The 21268-nt window shown below is 45.7% G+C and overlaps 1 protein-coding gene across 5 annotated transcripts in view; it reads right to left on the bottom strand.

Annotated features, from left to right (window-relative positions):
- Positions 1-21268, bottom strand: part of LOC122542481 (AT-rich interactive domain-containing protein 3A-like) — a 198654-nt gene that overhangs the window by 11472 nt on the left and 165914 nt on the right. For all 5 annotated transcript variants that reach the window (XM_043680237.1, XM_043680236.1, XM_043680238.1 and 2 more), the window contains 2 exons: positions 9892-10075; positions 5492-5736 (listed from right to left, as the gene is read on the bottom strand). In XM_043680237.1, coding sequence (XP_043536172.1) covers positions 5492-5736; positions 9892-10075 — 429 coding nt within the window. The remainder of the gene's footprint in view (positions 1-5491; positions 5737-9891; positions 10076-21268) is intronic.

Genomic DNA, 21268 nt, shown 5'->3' with positions numbered 1-21268 from the left:
GAACTAGAGGGCATAGGTTTAGGATGAGAAGGGAAAGATATAAAAGAGACCTAAGGGGCAACATTTTCACGCAGAGGGTGGTACGTGTATGGAATGAGCTGTCAGAGGAAGTGGTGGAGGCTGGTACAATTGCAACTTTAAGAGGCATTTTGATGGGTATATGAATAGGAAGGGTTTGGAGGGATATGGGCCGGGTGCTGGCAGGTGGGACTAGATTGGGTTGGGATATCTGGTCGGCATGGACAGGTTGGACCGAAGGGTCTGTTTCCATGCTGTACATCTCTATGACTCTAAGTGGCGGACGTGGGTACAATGTTTAGAAGACATTTGGATAAGTACATAAGGAAAACGGTTTGGAAGGATATGGGCTCGGAGCAGGCAGGTAGGAAGGACTTGTTTATTCCGGGATTATGTTCGTCACAGACTGGTTGGGCATAAGGGTCGGTTTCTGTGCCTATGACTTTGTGACTAAATTCTCCCTGAGGCATTGGCAGTCTCTCAAATAAGCATAAATCAGTATACAGGGGGCATCTACAATTACCTTTCTTTGAGCAGATAAAGCAAGGAAGCGTTTAAATGGAACATTTTTAAATCATGAATGATTCAAGTGGAATGGGTCCTTGTTATCAATGGCTTTGAGCTGAGGGAACCGATTTAAGGTGTGTTGAAGTGACGTAGGGAAAACTATTTCACACATTGAGCTGCCATGACAGAGAGGTGCTAGTAGAATCCATTGTAGCTTTCAGACAAGGGGTTGAGATCGATACTCGAAGGAAGTAAACTCCAAGAATAATCAGAAAGAGCAGGTGCCATTTTTCAAGGTGGACTGCTCTGAAGAAGCAATGCAGACTTGATGGGCTGGACGGCCTGCTGCTGTGCACTGTCCTATTTTCATAAAGAAATTTAATGGATGATTCCTGCTCTGTTACAGACTTCAGTCTCGGGGAGGAGTGGACCAATGCATTTTATCAGATAAGAAAGGTTCTGAAAGAGCAGAAGATAAATAGGAAGTAAAAGGAAGGATTAAGGGGATTATTGGGAAGATCAAAGAAACGTACAGCTGTAATTGATCTGCAAGCACTTTCCTAACCCAATTGGACCAGGTATGAAAAATATGCTCACAGCAGGAACCAAAACAGCCAGTGAGGTCAGGGGGAAAGTCAGCAGGATTTTCATGGCCATGAGGGTAATTCCTGGGATTGCTGGGTGTTTACTCCACATGGGGGTGGGGTGGGGGTGGGGGTGGGAGCAGCAAGTGGGGTTTGCGGCAGTATGCATTCAGCGTTCTTGGAGAATTTTCAAGCAGCTCTCCCATCCATTGGAAAACCAGAGAAAGAGGCTCCACCACAGCTGTTCTCTCTGACCCCGGCCAACTCCGTCTGGTCTCTGCAGCAGGCAGTCTGCTGAAAACCTACCATGGAGTGGGATTGGAACCTGTGGCAAATAGTGGACTCTACCTCTAATATCCCCTCTGCTACCATATACCATACGGCATACAGCTCAGTACCTCTACAATTCTCCAGTCTGATTGGCTCAAAGCACCTAGAGTCTGATTGGTTCCTTATCACCTAGAATTCACCTGTCTGATAAGCTCATTATCACCCAGAAACCTCCAGTCTGACTGGCTCAATATCAAATGGAATCTTCATGGCTCATTATCCATTAGGATCCTCCAGTCTGATTGGCTCATTATCAACTGAAATCCTCCAGTCAAATTGGCTCATTATCAACATGAATTCTCCAATCTCACTGGGCCATTATGACTAAGGGTTCTTCCCATCAAGTTACTCATTATCACTTGGGATCCTTCAGTCTTATTGGCTCATTACTATTTGGGAGCTGTTATTCTGGTATAAGTCAATATCACCCAGAAACTGATTAGTTAATTTTATACACCTGGAATCCTCTAGTTTGACTGAGTCAGTAACATTTGGAATTCTCCAGTCGGATTGGTTTAATACTAGCCAGGGTGCATTGGTCTGATTGGCTCATTGTTGTATAGAGCTCTCTGCTCTGATTAGTTCAGTCTGTATTATCTGGAAGGCTGCAGTCTGTTTGGTTCAGTACTAACCGTGACCCTCTGTTGCTCTTATTTCACCTCGATCTTATTGATCGTGAAAATGTAGCCAGACCTGTGCAAACCGTAGCACAAACTGGGTGGAAGTGAGGACTGCAGACACTGGAGATCAGAGTTGAGAGTACGGTGCTGGAAAAGCACAGCAGGTCAGGCAGCATCCGATGAAGCCCTCATGAAGGCTTATGCCTGAAACATCAATTCTCCTACTCCTCGGTTGCTGCCTGACCTACTGTGCTTTTCCAGCACCACACACTCGACACACCACAAACCTCCAGGGACACTGATGAACAATATACCAGCCCTTTCACCTCAAAGGGTCAATGGACACATTCCAAACATTGCCACAGCAGAAGATACATTCCTTCATGCTCTTTTGTGAAAAACATGCATTTTATTCCGATAGAGATAAAGGTCCTGCAGATCGCTGAGGGCAGCAGGTTCCATGAACCATCAGTAGAGTCGCACACCTAAAGGGAACAGCAGGCAATGATGACTGGAATGACTGACATTGAGTGGTCACAATGCTGCATCTGGACAGGACAGGACCAGAGAGCTTTAGCACTGATCACATTCCAACAGCCTGCAAGCCAGTAGCTACATGCCTACATAAGAACATGAGAAACAGGAGCAGGAGTAGGCCATCTGCCCCCTCCTGCTTCCTCCGCCATTCAATAAACTCATGGCTGATCTTTTCATGGACTCAGCTCCACCTACCCGCCCTCTCACCGTAACCCTTAACTCCTTTACTGTTCAAAACAAAATCTACCTTAGCTTTAAAAAGATTTACTGAAGTAGCGTCGACTACTTCACTGGGCAAGGGAATTCCACAGATTCACAACCCTCTGGGTGAAGAAGTTCCTTCTCAATTCAGTCCTAAATCTACTCCCCCTAATTTTGAGGCCATGCCCTCCTCTCCTAGTTTCACCTGGTTTTGTAGCAACAACTTCATTGCTGTTCGCCAGCACTAGTCTGGCACTTGCCTTTTAATTTTAAGGTTACGAGATCAGGTTCCATGGCAGAGACCTGAGTGCAAAGTTCCAGTTGATGTCTCAGTGCTGAAATGAAGGAATGCCTAAATATCAGAGGCACCATCTTTCAGGTGAGATGTTAAACTGAGTCCTCAAGGAGGCTGAGGGGAGACTTTATAGAGGTTTATAATAACATGAGGGGCATGGATAGGCGATATAGGCAAGGTTTTTCCCTGGGGAGAGGGTGCCCAGAACTAGAGGGCATAGGTTTAAGGTGAGAGGGGAAAAAACTTAAAAGGGACCTGAGGGGCAACATTTTCACTCAGAGGGTGATGCATGTATGAAATGAGCTGCCAGAGGAAGTGATGGAGGCTGGTACAATTACAATATTTAAAAAGCATCTGGATGAGTATATGAATAAAAAGGGTTTAAGAGGGATATGGGCCAAGTGCTGGCAAATGGGACTAGATTAATTTCAGATATCTGCTCGGCATGGACGAGTTGGACCAAAGGATCTGTTTCCGTGCTGTACATCTCCGCATCTCCGAGTGGACATAAATAATTCCATGCCCCTATTTCAAAGAATGGCATGTCCTCAGTTGGGATCAAAAAAAGAGGTTGTGGAGGAGCTAGCTGTAATTAAATTGCTATTTTCCTTAGCTTGCATCAGTCGCTACATCTTAAAGGATGTGTCATTAGCTGTAAAGTACAATCTGAAATTGTGAAAGGCGTTATGTAAATGCAGATTCTATCTTTCTGTAATCATTGTTAATTCCAAGTTGGACTAAGATGGAGGAGATTCTCTCTCCTCATGACTCAGAGAGAGGATTGGAGGATAACACGGTTGCTAAAGATTTGCTTAGAAGAATTTGCTTAGAATTCCTACAGTGTGGAAACAGACCCTTCAGCCCAACAAGTTTATACTGACTCTCTGAAGAGTATCCCACTCAAACCCATTCCCCTATTACTCTACATTTACCCCTGACTAATGAACCTAAAGTACACATCCCTGAACACGATGGGTAATTTAGCATGGCCAATTCACTTGACCTGCACATCTTCGGATCTAATTCTGTCTCATCGAATCAATAGAGGCCCAGTCAAAGATCCACGCTACAGGGACCACTGAAGGGTAATGTGATCTCTCACAAGTTCACCAGATGTGATCCATCCAAATCGTCAACTCAACTCAAAGAGGACCTAAAACATTCTTTGACTCCCCAAATGACCAAATTCAGGGGGAAACATAAACATTTCTATAAAACTATTTCTGTAAAGATTCACTATTGCCCATCTAATAACAACACCTTACATGTTGATACTGGCAGTTCCCAGATTACAAACAGATTCTAATACTGAGTATGCTTGCAAGTTGACTTGTACACAAGTTGGAACAGAATTTTGTATAAAATAGCTGTTCATAAGTGCAAGCATGTCAGATCTTTGAAATTAATATTAATGTGAGATCTTGTTTGTAAGTATGAATGTTCATAAGTCAAATGTTTGCAAATCAGGGACTGCCTGGAGCACGTTTAATATCGTTGTGTTGCTACAAATTTTCTTTGTTTCTACTGTGGATCACTGGAGGTGAAATCTGACAAGATTTTGACATGAAGCCACGTGAGGACGTTTCGAGATAGATGAAGCAATGTTTGGAGGGTTTTAAGAAGAGGGTTAAAGGAGGAGGGTGAGGTGAAGAAACAGAGACTTAGTGGGTTTTATGGCTAAGGGACGGCGTATTGGGGAACTGTGTAGACTTGTCAGATGCCAGAATTGGAAAAGCTTGGGTTGTAGGCATGGAGGAGGTAAGGGAGATTGGGAGGGGGAGGGGAGGCTCCCAAATGTGGTGTCCAATGCAGCAAATGCAGGAAGACTCACAGAGTCATACAGTACAAAAACCGACCCCTCGGTCCAACCAGTCCGTGCCGAACATAATCCCAAACTAAACCAGGCCCACCTGCCCGTACCTGGTCCATAGCCCTCCAAACCTTTCCTATTCATACACTTACGCAAATGTCTTTTAAACTTTGTAATTGTACCCACATCCACCACTTCCTCAGGAAGTTCAGTACACACGCAAACCACCCTCAATGTGAAAAAGAAATTTGCCTCACACATCTTTTTAAAATTTCTCTCCTCTCACCTTAAAAATGTGCCCCTAGTTTTGAAATCCCTCACCCCAATAGACATTTACCATCGATACCCTTCATGATTTTATAAACCTGTATACGGTCATGTCCCAACCTCCTACACTCCAGTGATAACCGTCCCAGAGCCTTTTTTCATAAGTCAAACCTTCCATTCCCAGCAGCATCCTGGTAAGTCTCTCTAATTTAATAATATCCTTCCTCTAGGAGGGCGACCAGAACTGGACAAGGTGCTTAAAAAGATGCCTCACCAATGCCCTGTACAACCTCAACGTGGCTCCTCATGAAACGTCACTTACCTTTTTTGATGAGCTGCCCTGGAGAGAGGTGGATTCCATTGGAGGTGGGAACATTCAGGGACGACAGATGGACCTTGGCCGGGGACAGAAGGGGGGTCGCCGAACATGGTGAATAGCCAAAGAGAGCCGAGCTGTAGCTGGGTCTTCTGCCCTCACGCCTGTTGCTGTCAATCGCTGCCTGGAGCTCTGTGGGTGAACTGAGTGATTGCTTTTCACATTCATATGGGTAGAGGTATTTCATGTATCTGCAGGAGGACAAGGGGTGTGTGTTACACGGCTCTCTGTACTCTGGGCGACTGTGACACTGCATTTGGGAAGCGATGATCCCTCTCCTTCCCAAACAGCTTGCTAACGCAGATAGTGGAGGCAGGATGCTAATATTAATACCTCCAATATGGTTGGTTCATCTAAAGTGGCCCCATCTACCATTCAGGGCAATTCTGGATGGGCAATAAATGGGCGCCTTGCCCTCAACGCCCAAGGCACCACAAAACCGACCTGGAGAGGGGAATGCATACAGAGAATGCACAGGAACAGCAAATCTCAGTGAGTGTGCCAACAATATTTGTCAACTCAAGGCTTTATTACAAGTGCCATAAATAGGGGTTTTCATTGGGGTATGGCTGTAAACATTGAAATGCAGAAGATAGGAGCAGAAGGAGGCCATTCGGCCCTTTGAGCCTGCTCTATCATTTATCACAATCATGGCTGATTGTCCAACTCAATATCTTAATCCTGCTTTCTCCCCATAACCTCTGATCCCATTCTCCCCATGTGCTATATCTAGATGCCTCTTGAATACATTCAATGTTTTGGCATCAACTACTTCCTGTGGTAATGAATTCCACAGGCTAACTGCTTTCTGGGTGGAGAAATGTCTCCTCATCTCGGTTCTAAATGGCCCACCCTGAATCCACAAACTGTGACCCCTGGTTCTGGACGCACTCACCATCGGGAACCTCCTCCCTGCATCTATCCTGTCTAGTCCCGTTAGAATGTTATAAGTCTCTGTGAGATCCCCCCGTGGTTGAGTCTCAGGGTTAAATACAGCGGTGAAAACAGATTTTCACTGCACTGTTCTCACCTCAGGACAGTGACTCAATCGGATGTATGTGACATGCAAGACAGAAACACTGGTTGACGCTTCCTCTTCTGCCCCCTTTACCTGTTCCTTGCCCTGCCAAACCCATTGTAAATGTGGACATGCACTCTGAGTCTGCAGTCTCCCACCCTCTGAGTGAAAAGAGTAAGGTTTTTTTTCCTGGTCTCTGTTCACCATCTCCTCGCCTCTTACCCACGTTCAAACCCCCCCCAGCCACATGACATGGTTGGAAATAACAGCTGAGGTCTGGCTGGTTGGTCCATCGACCCAGTAGATGGGCTGAAAATGTACTGACCCCTCCCACAGCCAGACAGTTTCTTGAGAGACACAAGAAGCAGCTTTGAAGAAAAGCAAGGCTAACACGGGTCTGGGTGTAAGTGGGGAAAAACCCGCGGCCATTGTCTTGTCCTCTCACATTCCGTCCCATTGACAATTCTTCTTCGCCCTACTCTTCACTTCGAGCTGGATGTCCAAGAGACACTGTGAGTGCTATTGTTTAAATGGCTTCTCAGCAGTGATAAAAAAAGCGCACCTTGTCAGTCAAAAGTATGTACCGTATGAGTACATTCACTATGAGTGAATATGGAAATACTGTTGAAATAGTAGAAGAGTTTCTGACTCCAATCACTTTTTGAGGCAGTGAGTTCCAGACTGCCACCTCCCTTTGGGTAAAAAAACTTCTCCTTGACTCTCCTCTTGGCCTCTTACCTTAAACCTATGCCCTCTGGTCACTGACCTCTCGACTACTGGAGAAAGTGCCTTCTTATCCATTCTAACTATGCCCCTCATAATTTTAAACACTCTACCAAGTCCTGTCTCAGCCTTCGCTGTTCCAAGGAATATAATCCCAGTCTTTCCTCATAGCTCAGACCCTCCAGCCCAGGCAGCATCCCAGTAAAACCCCTTTGCACCCCCTCGAGGGCAATCACATCCTTCCGAGGTGTGGCGACCAGAGCTGCATGCAATCTTCCAGTTGTGGTAGAACCAGTGTTGTATACAGTTCCAGCCTCACCTCCTCGATCTTCGGTTCTGTGCCATGGCAAATGAAGTCAACCATCCTGCGTGCTTTCTTGACCAACTTCTCTACCTTTAGGAAACTGTGGACACGCACACCAGAATCCTTCTGATCATCAGGGTCCTACCTAACACAATATCGCCCCTCACCTTGTCACCCCTCCCCAAGCGCACTACCTCACACCTTTCCAGGTTGAATTCCAATTGCCGCGCTCTGCCCAGGTGACCAGTCTGTCGTTATCCTCCTGTAGTTTACAGGTTATCCTCCTTACTAGTTACCTCCCTATCAACTTTTGAGTCATCCACAAACTTCTCAATCATTCCCTCTGTGTTTAAGTTGGAATCATGCGCATGATAAATAGCAGGGGCCCTGCAAAATGCCACTGGAAACAGGCTTCCAGTCAGACACTTCCCTCGACCATCACCCTCTGCTTCTACCCCCTCCCCTGCCAATTTTGGATCCAACATGCCACTTTACCTTGGATCCCATTGGCCTGTCTGCTGTGAGGGACCTTAGCCATGTTTAACTCCATGTACAGAGGAACCTCGATTATCTGGCATTCGATTATCCGAATTTCAGTTTATCTGAACAAGATCGCAAGGTCCCGGTGCTTGGCTAACTATGTTATCCGGCATTCAATTATCTGGCATTCAATTATCCGAACTTCGGTTTATCTGAACAAGATCACAAGGTCCCGATGCTTGGCTAACTATGTTATCCGGCATTCAATTAACCAAACAAAATACACCCCACCCGTGTCATTTGGGTAATCGAGGTTCCTCTGTAGACCACATCAAATGATCCTCAATAACCCTCCTGGTTCCCTCCTCAAAACATCTGGTCAAACACAACCCTCCCTTAACAAATCCACGTGGACTATCCCTCATTAATCTATATCTCTCCAAAGGTAGATGTATTCTGTTCCACAGAATTCTTTCTAATAATGTGCCCCCACCACCAAGGTTAGACCAACTGGCCTGTAATTTCCTAGTCTATCCCTGCCTCCCTTTTTAAATAATGTGACAATGTTAGTAGTTGTCCAGTTATTTGGCACCTGCGGTCAGAGAGGATTTGAATATTAATGCTTAGTCTTACATTCTGTCTGCTCGTCAATTCTCAGCCAACTCACACCACATAACTTTGCACCTTCCTTCGATTAAATTGAGCATTCTAGTTTCAGATTGACTCAGTTCACATTCCGTCCCAATGACGAATTTTATCACGTTAAGGTCACTCTTCCCTAAATGACCCTGCACAACAAGAACAGTAATTAACCCCTTCTCATTGCACTATATCAAATCTAGGATAGCCTGTTCCTGAGTTGGTTCCTCAATACACCTGTCTTAAAATAAATCTTGTGTGTTCACCAAGAATTAATCTGCAAAAGATTCTTACTGATGTGTTTGCTCAGACTGTATCGATATTAAAACCACGATTGATGACTGTATGATACCCACTTCTTTAGTTGCCCATTTAATGTCATCCCTTTTTGGAGGCCGAGAGAGAACTCCCAGTGATGTATTCCACCCCCATGTTGTTCCTCAGCATCACCCAGACTGATTCCACATCGAGAGATCCTGGCTTAACATCCCTTCTGTGCTGATTACATCTTTGACCAAAACAGTCACCTCATCTCCTTTTCTTTCGGCCTGTCCTTCCTACATATTGAATATCCTTAAATATTCAAATCCCATTCTTGGTCACACTGTAACCATGAGTCTGTACTCACAATCATATCGTAACAGCTATTTGCGACATTAATTCATCTACCTTATTAAGAATGCTCTGTGTGTTCAGGTGCAACATTAACATTTATCTTTTTAATGCTATTAGACATTTTTGTGTCGAACACAAACATGAGGAGGGTGAAACTACATCAGAAACAGAACTTCAGGTGATCAGAGACAGTAACAGACAACTATACTGTATAAATTCTACACAGATACCTGATCAACAGAGATGTCAAGAATTAAACCTGGAACATGTGATACAATTGGAATCCATAAATCCATTCAAGAATTCCATATCTTTAGGAGGAGGGGGGCAGAAATTTTAAAGACTTTGACCCGAGATGATGAAGGTTTAACAAAGTGAACATAGAGCTAATGCAATCCTGCGCTTCTTATATCTATGCCCTTCCCACCCTTTGGTAGATGTGGCTGGTGACTGTGTCTTTTGGTTGGGAGGTGACAGAGGGGAGTTCATCTGACACGGAGCCGAAAATCCCCTGAGAGGTGATCGTTCCTGACGTGGTTATGGCCAAACACAGTGGCTGCTACTTACTGGGTCCTGAGTGTAAAGGCTGCACTGGTGATTGAGGTAGGTAAGTTGAGGCCTTTGGTGATTTCCCGCCAAATCTTCTTATTGATAACTTCCACCAGTCCGCCCTTCTCTGTGACGAGCTTATACAACATGTACAAATCCAACACCTGCTTCGCCATGATGGGAATCCGGTTCACTGGCGTTCCTGCAAGATACAAGAGGCAGAAGGGTTTCCAACAGGAATTCTGTCTCCTCAACGCTTACCATTTTGAACAGAAAGGCCCGTCTCTCTGTTAGGAAGTGACACGTTTGATAACAGGAAGGAGGAAAATTGAAGTGCTGAAAAGGGCTTACCACAGTTTTGAGGTGTGTTTCTCTACGCTCCTGAACTTTGGATAGATATTAACTATCAGAATTCTTTTTCTCATTCTTTCAGTGGATGAGGACATCACTGGCCAGGTCAGCATTTATTACTCATCCCTTCATGCCCAGAGGGCAATCACATGCCAACCACATGTTAATAAAATGATGAGGGGCATAGACAGGAAGCAATGTTTCCTCTTAATGACCAAATAGCGCCCTTTAACATATTAAAAGATTCCAAGGCATGTTGTAGAAATATATAGCCAGCCAATATTTGTCACGACAGAGATCTTAGAACCATTGAACAAAATGGTTAAAGAAAGTAGCTGTGAGAATTGTTTAAAGAAGGACGGAGAGAGAAATAGAAAGGGGGATGGTGAGGCAGATGATGGAACTCCTCAACTTAGGGCCCAGGCACTTGATGGGTAGCAGAATGGCTCAGTGGTTAGCACTGCTGTCTCACAGGGCCTTGGGTTCGATTCCAGCCATAGGCGACTGACTGTGTGGAGTTTGCACATTCTCCCCGTGTCTGTGTGGGTTTCCTCCGGATGCTTCGGTTTCCTCCCACAGTTCAAAGATGTACAGGTTAGGTGATTTGGCCATACTAAATTGCCCATAGTGTCCAGGGAGGTGTAGGTTAGGTGCGTTAGCCATGGGAAGTACGGGGTAGGGGGATGGGTCTGGGTTGGATGCTCTTAGGAGGGTCAGCGTGGACCTGTTGGGCCAATTGGTCTGATTCCACACTGTCAGGATTCTATGGAAACCAAGGATTCACACGAGGCCAGAACTGGAAGTGTTATGGGACTTGAGGACGTTACAGAGACAGGGAGGGACTGGATTGGGAGAGATGGGGGTGGGGGTGGAAGGCAGTCACGGAAGGATTTTAAAACAAGGATGAGAGCATTAGTCTTCCTCAGCTGGTCAAAAGACATAAATCCCGGGGACACAAACTGTGCAGTTGCTGCTGACTATTTTTGGACACACTGTTGCTCTGTTCGCTTCCAAAAGAAAAGCCAATGGATGATAGAGGCCCCACGAAACAGGTGTCAACATGACACACCCTGCTCTGTGCTGGTTCATACTGTCTGCGTTTTAAACTCTGATCCTTCAGTGTAAAGCTTGGATAGGCCTCTTGTCCTGCTCACAACAACTGGAAATGCAGTGAATTCCAATTTGGCTTTAGGAGGAGGTCCAGCCTCTGACAATGGAGATCGCAATCTGTGTGCGATTAGCAGGATCATATTTCCACACAGGGCCCTTTCTCTCATTTTGTGGAATGCAATAAAACTGTTTGCACAAGGGGATCCATCACTGTATCCACAATATGGCTGTCTTACATTCATACAATAAACCCATCCATAATCAGCAGTCTAAACCAAGGTTATACTAAAACCACCCATAACCAGCACTCTCAACCAGGGTTATACTAAAACCACCCATAACCAGTATTCTAACCAGGGTTAAACTAACCCTAACACAACCAGCACTCTAAACCAGGATGATACTAAACAACCCATAACCAGCACGCTAAACTAGGATGATACTAAACCCACCCATAACTAGCAGTCTAAACCAAGGTTATACTAAACCCACATATAACCAGCACTTTAAACCAGGGTTATATTAAACTCACATATAACATGCGCTCTGAACCTCGGTCTTTACTTAACCCACTAATAACCAGCACTTTAAACCAAGGTTATAATAAACCTATACATAACTAGCACTCGAACATGGGATCCATTTTAAGTCCACACATAACCAACACTCCAAACCAGGTCTTTATTAAATCCACACATTAACTGGCACTCTAAACCAGAGACTTTATTTAATCCACATTCAACCAGCTCTTTAAACCACAGTTTGAAGAAGAGGAACCTTCCCACTGTGAGGTGGGGGAAGGAGAAAATATACAAACTAGAAAGGGAGATGAGTCACCTTAGTGATTATTTTTATAGTTACCCTACTCTCTTCTCTAAAGGCGTGGCTCAGGATAGCTCTACAGATCGCTGAGGTCTGTTTTTATGGATGGACCTGTAAAGGCATCACATCGAAGCATGTGCATACACATATAACTTACTATAACGGGCTGGGGATTGCGAGTGGATGTGGCGAGGCCAAGAGAGATGACAAAACCATGAGGGTGTGGACGCTTCTGGGCTGCAGAGAATGAGGAGTCTTGGGGGGTTTTTCAAGATGGTGCCCAGACATTGGAGACACAGTAAGTTATATGTGTATGCACAAGCTTCGATGTGATGCCTTTACAGTCAAATAGTCAAGGTTTGCTTGTGGTAGAATTAAAAATGATACCTTCAACCCAGAGCGTTAGGGGTAAATCGGATATTACAACTAGCAATTGAAATAAAATAGGAAAGTACGTGGAAAACAGGCCAAATGGAAACCCAGCATGTCTTGACAGAGAGGTGACCAAGTGACTCTAAACTGTCCGTGAGAATTGTCCTATTTGATCCTCACTCGGAGCCTCCTGGAGCTGTTTTCCCGTCTACGGAAGTACTGAAAGTAGATTAGATTCCCTACAGTGTGGAAACAGGCCCTTCGGCCCAACAAGTCTACACCGACACCCAGCCCCATTCCCCTACATTTACCCCTGACTAATGCACCTAACACTGTGGGCAATTTAGCATGGCCAACCACCTGACCTGAGGAAACCCACGCAGACACGAGGAGAATGTGCAAACTCCACACAAACAGTTGCCCGAGGCTGGAATCGAACATGGGACCCTGGTGCTGTGAGGCAGCAGTGCTAACCACTGAGCCACCGTGCCGCCCCCAGTGGAATGGTGATACAGCACGTGGTCTTAGATTGAGAACAGCACTAATATCAGGGAAATTGCCCATCTCATTGACTTCACCTCAATCCGGAGTCCTCCAGACCAGCCATTGCAAAGCAGGGTCCCCGATGGACAGAAACCCATTGTTATTATTCATTCGTTTATTCATTCGTTGCCAATAAATGTGCTGAGACAACCTTCCTTGTCGGGCCTACACTCTGTCAGCATATTGTGTAGTTTAAGCCCATATTCACTCATTTGTATAAGTCTTTGATATACATATTAAGTAGTTTAAGCTAATAAATTTGTTTCACATCAAAGCTCACGCTTACTCTTGTAATCATTTTGATCAGACCTAAAGAACCCATTCGGGACTTTCAATATAGTCTGCTAGCTCAGAGGCATGCACCACAAGAGTCCTTTCTCGGATTAGCATTTTAGATATTCTCTAATCAACCTGTTCAGAGAGATAATTACACATCTCTGGAACAGGTGGGGCTTGAACCCAGGTCTCCTAGCTCAGAGGTTGTGATACTACAGTTGCAAGAGCCCCCCCCCGAATCTCCAATAAATCTATCCAGATTACTGTCGCCATACCCTAGGTCAGACTCTGCCCCACTGGCCTTGTTTTTTAACACCCTCGCCGGTGTGAGCAAACATCCCACCCTCCCCTATTTCTCTAAACTCCTCCAGTCCCATGACCTTCCTCTGTCTTTGGCCTCTTGAGCCCACCTTCACCAGCGATTTGTAATCGTTCTCCTCACTGACGGCTTCGCTTCCATCTGCAAACTTTGCAAATCCCTCTCTAAAACCTCCCTTTCATTCCAGTTCCGTGCAGCCTAGCTCCTCGATCAAGCTTTCAGTCACGTGTGTCCTAATACTTGGCTCAGTATTAAGTTTGGTTCGATAATCACCCCTTGGGACCACATGGCGCTGCATCAATGCAGGTGCTTGTTGCTGGCCCAGGGGATAATTTGGATAGGACCTGGACGGGTTGGCCCTAACCCTATCGCTTGTTGTCCTGATATCTGTGAGACCTCAAAGAACGGACACCCCAGTGCCTGAACACGTGAACAGGGTAAGGGCTGCAACACGTGAAATTGGTTCTGTGGTTCTGAGACATCACTATGTGGAAAGTGACAGAAGAGAGGGCATAAAATGTAAAGAGACAAGAAACTGAGTCACATCATATTAACCGGCCTCACAATGATGGTCCAATCAATACAGAGTGACCTGGGATCACACTGAGTTTAACACTGCAACTTAAAGTAGTGCTCCCACATGTACTGAATAACCTGATTTATAGACACTCCATACGTCAGGACTTCACATTTAATCACAAAGTGCTGCTAATATGACTGTAATGATCATTTTCCTAATTGATTTCAGAGATGTGGCACTGAGCTGCCATGGTCTCACAGCTTATAACCCTCCTCAATCCTGATTGTCAGCGGAATACGATTTGACCAGATTCCCTTGTTCTAAGTTTAAAAAGCGCTTGAGAGGGAAGGTAGCCTTCAGCTTCTCCACCCTTGTCCTTTTGCTCTAGTTTAACTGGGATGCTTCAGCGCATTGATGGAGCAGACTGAATCATGCGAGGTATCATGTGGGATCCACTGCAGCCTACCCCCTAACTTGTATCCGCACCAGTCTACCCACCTACTCACTCGCCTATATCGGCTTCCAGTCAGACAACACGCAAACAGACCCTTCAGTCCAGCCCTATCCAGTTCCTCAACTGAACTAGTCCCATTTGCTTGCAGATGGCCCATATCCCTCTAAACCTTTCCTATTCATGCATACGTCCAAATGTCTTTTAAACGGTGTAATTGTTCCCACCTCTACCACTTCCTTGTCACATGCACACCATCCTCTGCATGAAGAAGATGCCCCTCAGGTCCCTTTTCAATCCCTCTCACCTTAAACCTATTATGTCTAGATCTGGACACCCCTACCCTGGGAAAAAAGACCTTTGCTATTCACCTTATCGATGTCCCTCATGAGCGTAAGAGGTTACCTGCAAGGTTACCTCCAAAGTTTCAGGGAAAAATGTCCCAGCCTATCCCCATAACTCCGTCCAGTCTCAGTAACATAGCTGTAAATCTTTTTTGCACCCTCTCCAATTTAATAACATCCTTCCTATAGCAGGGTGACCAGAACTGTATGCAGTTAGCTGTGCTATATGACTTTGTGAAGAGAGGTTATCTGCTTGCGCTCCTCACTGTGGGCAATTCCACTCGTCAAAGATGGCAAGAATCAAAGGCCACATGACCCCAGAAAACCTATCTGGTTGCCCCAAGTCAGGGGAGGTCTGTTGTAAAGTGCATCCGGGTGCTCCAGTTTCCTCCCACAGTCCAAAATGTGCTGGTGAATTGGCCATGCTAAATTGTCCATAGTGTGAGGTGCAATGGTCAGAGGGAAATGGGTCTGGGTGGATTACTCTTCAGAGGGTCGGTGTGGACTTGTTGGGCCGAAGGGCCTGTTTCCACACTGTAGGGAATCTAATCTAAAGGGTGATGGGATCATGCTGTGCACTGGCCAACACCACACCCAAAAGCCACAAAATGCCACCCTCATTCCCATCGCCTGTGAAGGGGAACCGTCTGGAATGACGCACCCAAAAATCAAACATCGCGTGAGTCGGTGTGAATTTAAGAAGGTGTGCGGAAATCAATGCAGCGGTGTGTAAGGAAATTTGTTAACAGATTAGCAGTGAGAAAGGAGGAAATTTAATTAGCTCCGACGTTGAAATAAACTTCAAATGGTTTATATTAGCCAGGCCGCTTTGTCACTTTGGGAATGTTGATTGAATTTACAGAGGTTGAATGGAAAGTAATAGGCCTGTCAGACAAAGCTGTTGCAAACATTGAAACAGGGACAAATCCCTCAGCCTTGCACAGCTGATAAACATCTGTGCTGCCACATGCGAGGGGGCAGGAAGTGATTGAGAACTCTGTAGCGACCTACCGCAGTCTTACTGAATGAAGCCTTCTTAAGTGAACATCCTTGGCTAAGCTCAGGAACCCATTACCATGGACAACTGTCGCCCATGCTGCACCGGGCATCGTAAACACCGGTAAAGGGGCACCCCCAATAAAAGGAAAGACCAGGATTCACAGGGCTAATACGACTTATTCAGCTGCCTGTGATCCAGAGATGAACCAAAGCAAGATATTGTGTGTGTGTGTGTGTCAGATATTTGAAACAAACACAAAAAAGAGCGGTAGAGAAACTCAGCAAGTCTGTGACAGCATCTGTGGAGAGAAAAACAGGGTTAGTGTTGCATGGCTCCTCTTCAGAACTGAAGTAGAGTCAAACTGGACTCAAAACATTAACTTTCTCACTGCACGGATGCTGCTTAGACCTGTTGAGTTTCTCCAGAGCTTGCTGCATAGCGCATTGAATAGGATATGCTAATAAGAAAACAAAATTAGCAGGACACACTGGGGCTTGGAACGGAGAGATTTTTAGCACTGCAGGGACTGAGACGCATCAATATTATCTTGATTTACTCAGTTTTCATTGACCTTTTGTCAGTTACCTAGATTCTGTTTTTATTTCAGTTTCCAAATCAGGGATTGTTTAACATGGTTGTCGGATCGCTTGAAAGAGGAGGGGTGATGCTGAGGCTCGATGGTTAGCACTGCTGCCTCACAGCGCAGGGACCCAGGTTCGATTCCAGCCTCAGGTGACTATCTCTGTGTGGAGTTAGCACATTCTCCCCGCGTCTGCATGGGTTTTCTTTGGGTGCTCCAGTTTTGTCCCACAGTCCAAAGATGTGTAGTTAGGTGGATTGGCCATACTAAATTACCCATAATGTTCAGGGATGTGTAGGTTAGGTGCATTAGTCAGGGGGAAATGTAGAGTACTAGGGTACGGGTCTGGGTGGGATAGTCTGCAGAGGCTCGGTGTGGACTTAGGCCAAATGACTTGTTTCCGTACTGTAGGAATTCTATTGGATCACAGTGTGCACACTAACATGACTGGGAGCAGCACAATGTTGCTGCAGGGGAGACGGGGCAGAGTGGGGTGGGCGCCTGGTACAGGCGACCGAGTTCCCCACTCCCGGAAACACTGGGGGAAAACATGAGAGAAAACCACTGGGACAGGAAAGGGTGGGGTGGGCTCTTTCAAGGACTGATTCTCTAAAGCTGGGCAGCCTGCCCATGTACTGGTGCTGACATCATCACGCACAGAATACAGTGACATCAGCTGCACAGGTGCAAACTCACCATTGGAGCCAATCACATCACTGGTTCCAGCTACCACGGACAACCATTTAGGTTTCAGTGTAACCTCACTGCATTGCAATAGCTGCCCATATACTGTTCGGCACGAAATTCTGAATCCCTCCCCCCCCACACCCAATAACATTCAAGGGACCTGGGCTCAAATCTCACCTGGGCAGATGGTGCAATTTAAATTCAACTTTTAAAACAAAAAGTCTGGAATTAAATGAAGTGGTAGCTTAATTGCAACTGTTGCAAAAACCCATCTGGTTCCCCAATGTCCTTTAGGGAAGGAAACTGCCGTCCTTACCCAGTCTGGCCTACAGGTGACTCCAGACCCATAGCAACGTGGCTCGCTTTTATAAAAGTCAAATGTTACGGACGCTGGAAATCAGGCATAAAGACAGAAATTGCTGGAGACACTCAGCAGGTCTGGTTGTGTCTATGAGGAATGGAGTATCTGGACACAGCTCTGGAGACAGGAACAGAGTTAACGTTGACGATTGCAAAACTATGAAGAAGAGACACATCAGGGTTGAAATGTTAACTCGGTGTTTTTCTCTCTCCACATAAATACTGCCATCCTTGGTTAAACCTCCTCTGGACAACTAGGGATGGGCAATAAATAAGGAGCAAACTACTGCAGATGACTGAATCTGTAATAGAAACAAAAAGTCCTGGAGATCACAGTGAAGACAGAACAAGTTAACGTTTCGAGTCTAGCTGATTCTTCTTCAGAACTGGATAGCAATGATCTGCTAGCTAGCCAGTATTGTGTGCAGTTTTGGTCGCCATACTATAGGAAGGATGTGGAGGCACTGGAACGGGTGCAGAGGAGGTTTACCAGGATGTTGCCTGGTATGGTAGAAAGATCGTATCAGGAAAGGCTGAGGCACTTGGGGTTGTTTTCATTGGAGAAAAGAAAGTTTAGGGGTGACTTGATAGAGGTGTATAAGATGATTAGGAGTTTAGATAGGGTCGACAGTGAGAATCTTTTCCCACGTATGGAGTCAGCTATTACGAGGGGGCATAGCTTTAAATTAAGGGGGGGTAGGTATAGGGCAGATGTTAGGGGTAGGTTCTTTACTCAGTGAGTCGTGAGTTCATGGAATGCCCTGCAGTAGCAGTGGTGGACTCTCCCTCATTATGGGCATTTAAGCGGGCATTGGATAGGCATATGGAGGATAGTGGGCTAGTGTAGGTTAGGTGGGCTTGGATCGGCGCAACATTGAGGGCCGAAGGGCCTGTACTGCGCTGTATTCTTCTATGTTCTATGACGGCCATATCCTCCAAGCAGATTAAAAAAAAGATCAGGACAAAACTGAGTCTGAGCTCTTATGAAAGAGCTGACTTAGTCCACATTGATTTGAGGGAGCATCTTAAAAGAGAGAAAGGCAGGAGACCGTCGAAGTTCAACTCAGATCGGGTGAACAATTGAGTGAGGGAGATACTAAACGCCCACTGACAGTTGCCAAACTGGGCAGCCGCAGGATAAATCCTTACCGAGGTGGGAGGGAATTAGGAAAAGGTGCAAACTGAACTAAAGATTCTGGAAACAAAAACTGAGGAGGTTTCAAAAGCCAGACGGAAGGGGGAGAATTCAATAATGCGCCTTTTATTTTGAAAGTAGGCAGCAGAGTAATCTGCCCAGCAGCCGTGAAAATCTGAGCGTGGCCTCTGTTAACACTCTGGTGATTTGAGCTTTTGGGTTGCTGTTTCCACATCCTGTCACTTGCATGATGAATGATTGTCATTTGACACATCGTGATTAATGATGCCCTGGGTCAAAAGGCAGAATTCCAGAGGGGAAAGGTTGTGGACCTTTCAGCCAACCCAGCTTGGGTTCTGAGGTAGCGCCTCCCAAAACTGAAGGCACTGACCAATCCCCTTCCGCTCCCTTTCCTTTTCTCTTGGAACGGTTGGGAATAATTTATCCGGCGCGCCACATTGCGAAGGACTCCCTCTCTCCAATTCCCCCCCCCCCCCCCCCATCTCTCCTTCCCCTTCATCTGATAAGAAATCAAAGCCTTCCGCACTGGCACCAATTTCCATAGGCTTCTTGTAGCCCAGAGGAGGGGACTTGGGGCTGTGTAATCTAATACAGGTACTCAGTAATAATGCCACCACCACCCCACCGCACCCCCACCCACCCCTGACCAACACCCCTTCAAAGGACTAAATCAAACTCAGATGGCCCTGTTTAACATTTGGTAACACCACTGAACGCAGGGCCCCCATTCATCAGCCACAAATATCAGGGACAGACAGTGCTCCTTTCACTGGGTTCCTATACCCCTTTTTCAAGAGAGACCGAGCAAGAGAGAGAAAATAAACTTTCGCACTAAATCTATTTGAACATTTTGCCCTCGAGGTCCTTCTGTAGTCCTTGCTCGAGTTCAGCCTCTGTAAAACATCGACAGAGATGAAATCTTTTTGTCTTGAAGGGCATACCATGCAAACAGTGACCTTCTGTTTGTGCCTGGTTGTCTGGTTTCCCTCTCTTTTCAAGTCCAATGTGTCCATTTCTTTTGAGCTATTCAACATCTACAGCTAATGTCCTTCCAATCAGACAGCTTTACAGCATGGAAACAGACCCTTCAGTCCAACTTATCCATGCGAACCCTAAATAAATTTGGCCCCATTTGTCAGCATTTGGCTCCTATCCCTCCAGACTCTTCCTATTCACATACCCATCCAGATGCCTTTTAAATGCTGTAATTGTACCAGCCTCCACCACTTCCTTTGGCAGCTCATACCCTTATCATCCTCTGCATGAAAAAGGTTGCCCCTCAGGTCCCTTTTATATCTTTCCCCTCTCACCCTAAGCCTCTGCCCTCTAGTTTTGGACTCACCCACCCCAGGGAAACAACCTTGTCTATTTATCCTATTCATGCTCCTCGTGATTTTATGAACCTCAAGAAGGTCTCCCCTCAGCCTCTGACACTCCAGGGAAAACAGCCCCAGCCTATTCAGCCTCTCCCTGTAGCTCAAACCCTCCAACCTTGGCAACATCCCTGCAAATCTATTCCGAACCCTTCAAGTTTTACAAAATCCTTCCTATAGCGAGGAGACCAGAATTGAATGCAGTTTTCCAAAAGTGGTCTCACCAAGCATCCTTAACACAGTAAAGTAATCAAAGTCTTATTGAGTTTTGAGAAGATTTGTAGCTCAGGTTGAGGTTCTGGATGTAAATTTGCTCGCTGAGCTGCAAGGTTCATTTTCAGATGTTTCGTCACCATAATGGGTAACATCTTCAGTGAGCCTCCGGTGAAGCACTGGTGGTATGGCCTACTTTCTATTTATGCATTTAGGTTTCTTTGTGTTGGTGATATCATTTCCTGTTCTTTTTCTCAGGGGGTGGTAAACAGGGTCCAAGTCAATGTGTTTGTTGATAGAGGTCCGGTTGGAGTGCCATGCTTCTAGGAATTCTCGCACATGTCTCTATTTGGCTTGTCCTCGGATGGATGAATTGTCCCAGTCAAAGTGGTGTCAACAGTTCAACTGGGACAACACATCCATCCTAGGACAAGCCAAAAGGAGACACATGGGAGAAATCCTAGAAACATGGCATTCCAACTGGAACTCTATCAACAAACACATTGACTGGATCCAATTTACCACCCCCTGAGAAAAAGAACAGGAAATCATTACCACAGGAAATGACATCACCAACCCAAGGAAACCTAAGCACACAAATAAAAAGTGGGCCATACTATCAATGCTTCACCAGAGGCTCACTGATGACATTACTTAGTATGGTGACGAAACGTCTGAAAATAAACCTTCTAGCTCAGTGAGCAAACTTACATCTAGTAGTCAAGTCTGTTCTGAAAGACAGTAAGGACTACAGATGCTGGAGAGTCAGAGTTGAAATGTGTGGTGCTGGAAAAGCACAGCAGGTCAGGCAGCATCCAAGGAGAAGGAGAATTGATATTTCAGGCATAAGCCCTTCATCGAATATATGGAGGGGGAAGGGGGCTGAAAGATAAATAGATGGGGGTGGGGTTGGGTTAA

This window comes from Chiloscyllium plagiosum, chromosome 40 (assembly GCF_004010195.1).
Source record: "Chiloscyllium plagiosum isolate BGI_BamShark_2017 chromosome 40, ASM401019v2, whole genome shotgun sequence".
NCBI lineage: Eukaryota > Metazoa > Chordata > Chondrichthyes > Orectolobiformes > Hemiscylliidae > Chiloscyllium > Chiloscyllium plagiosum.
Note: the sequence above shows the minus strand (reverse complement) of the source record. Positions and strands in the feature narration are given on the sequence as shown.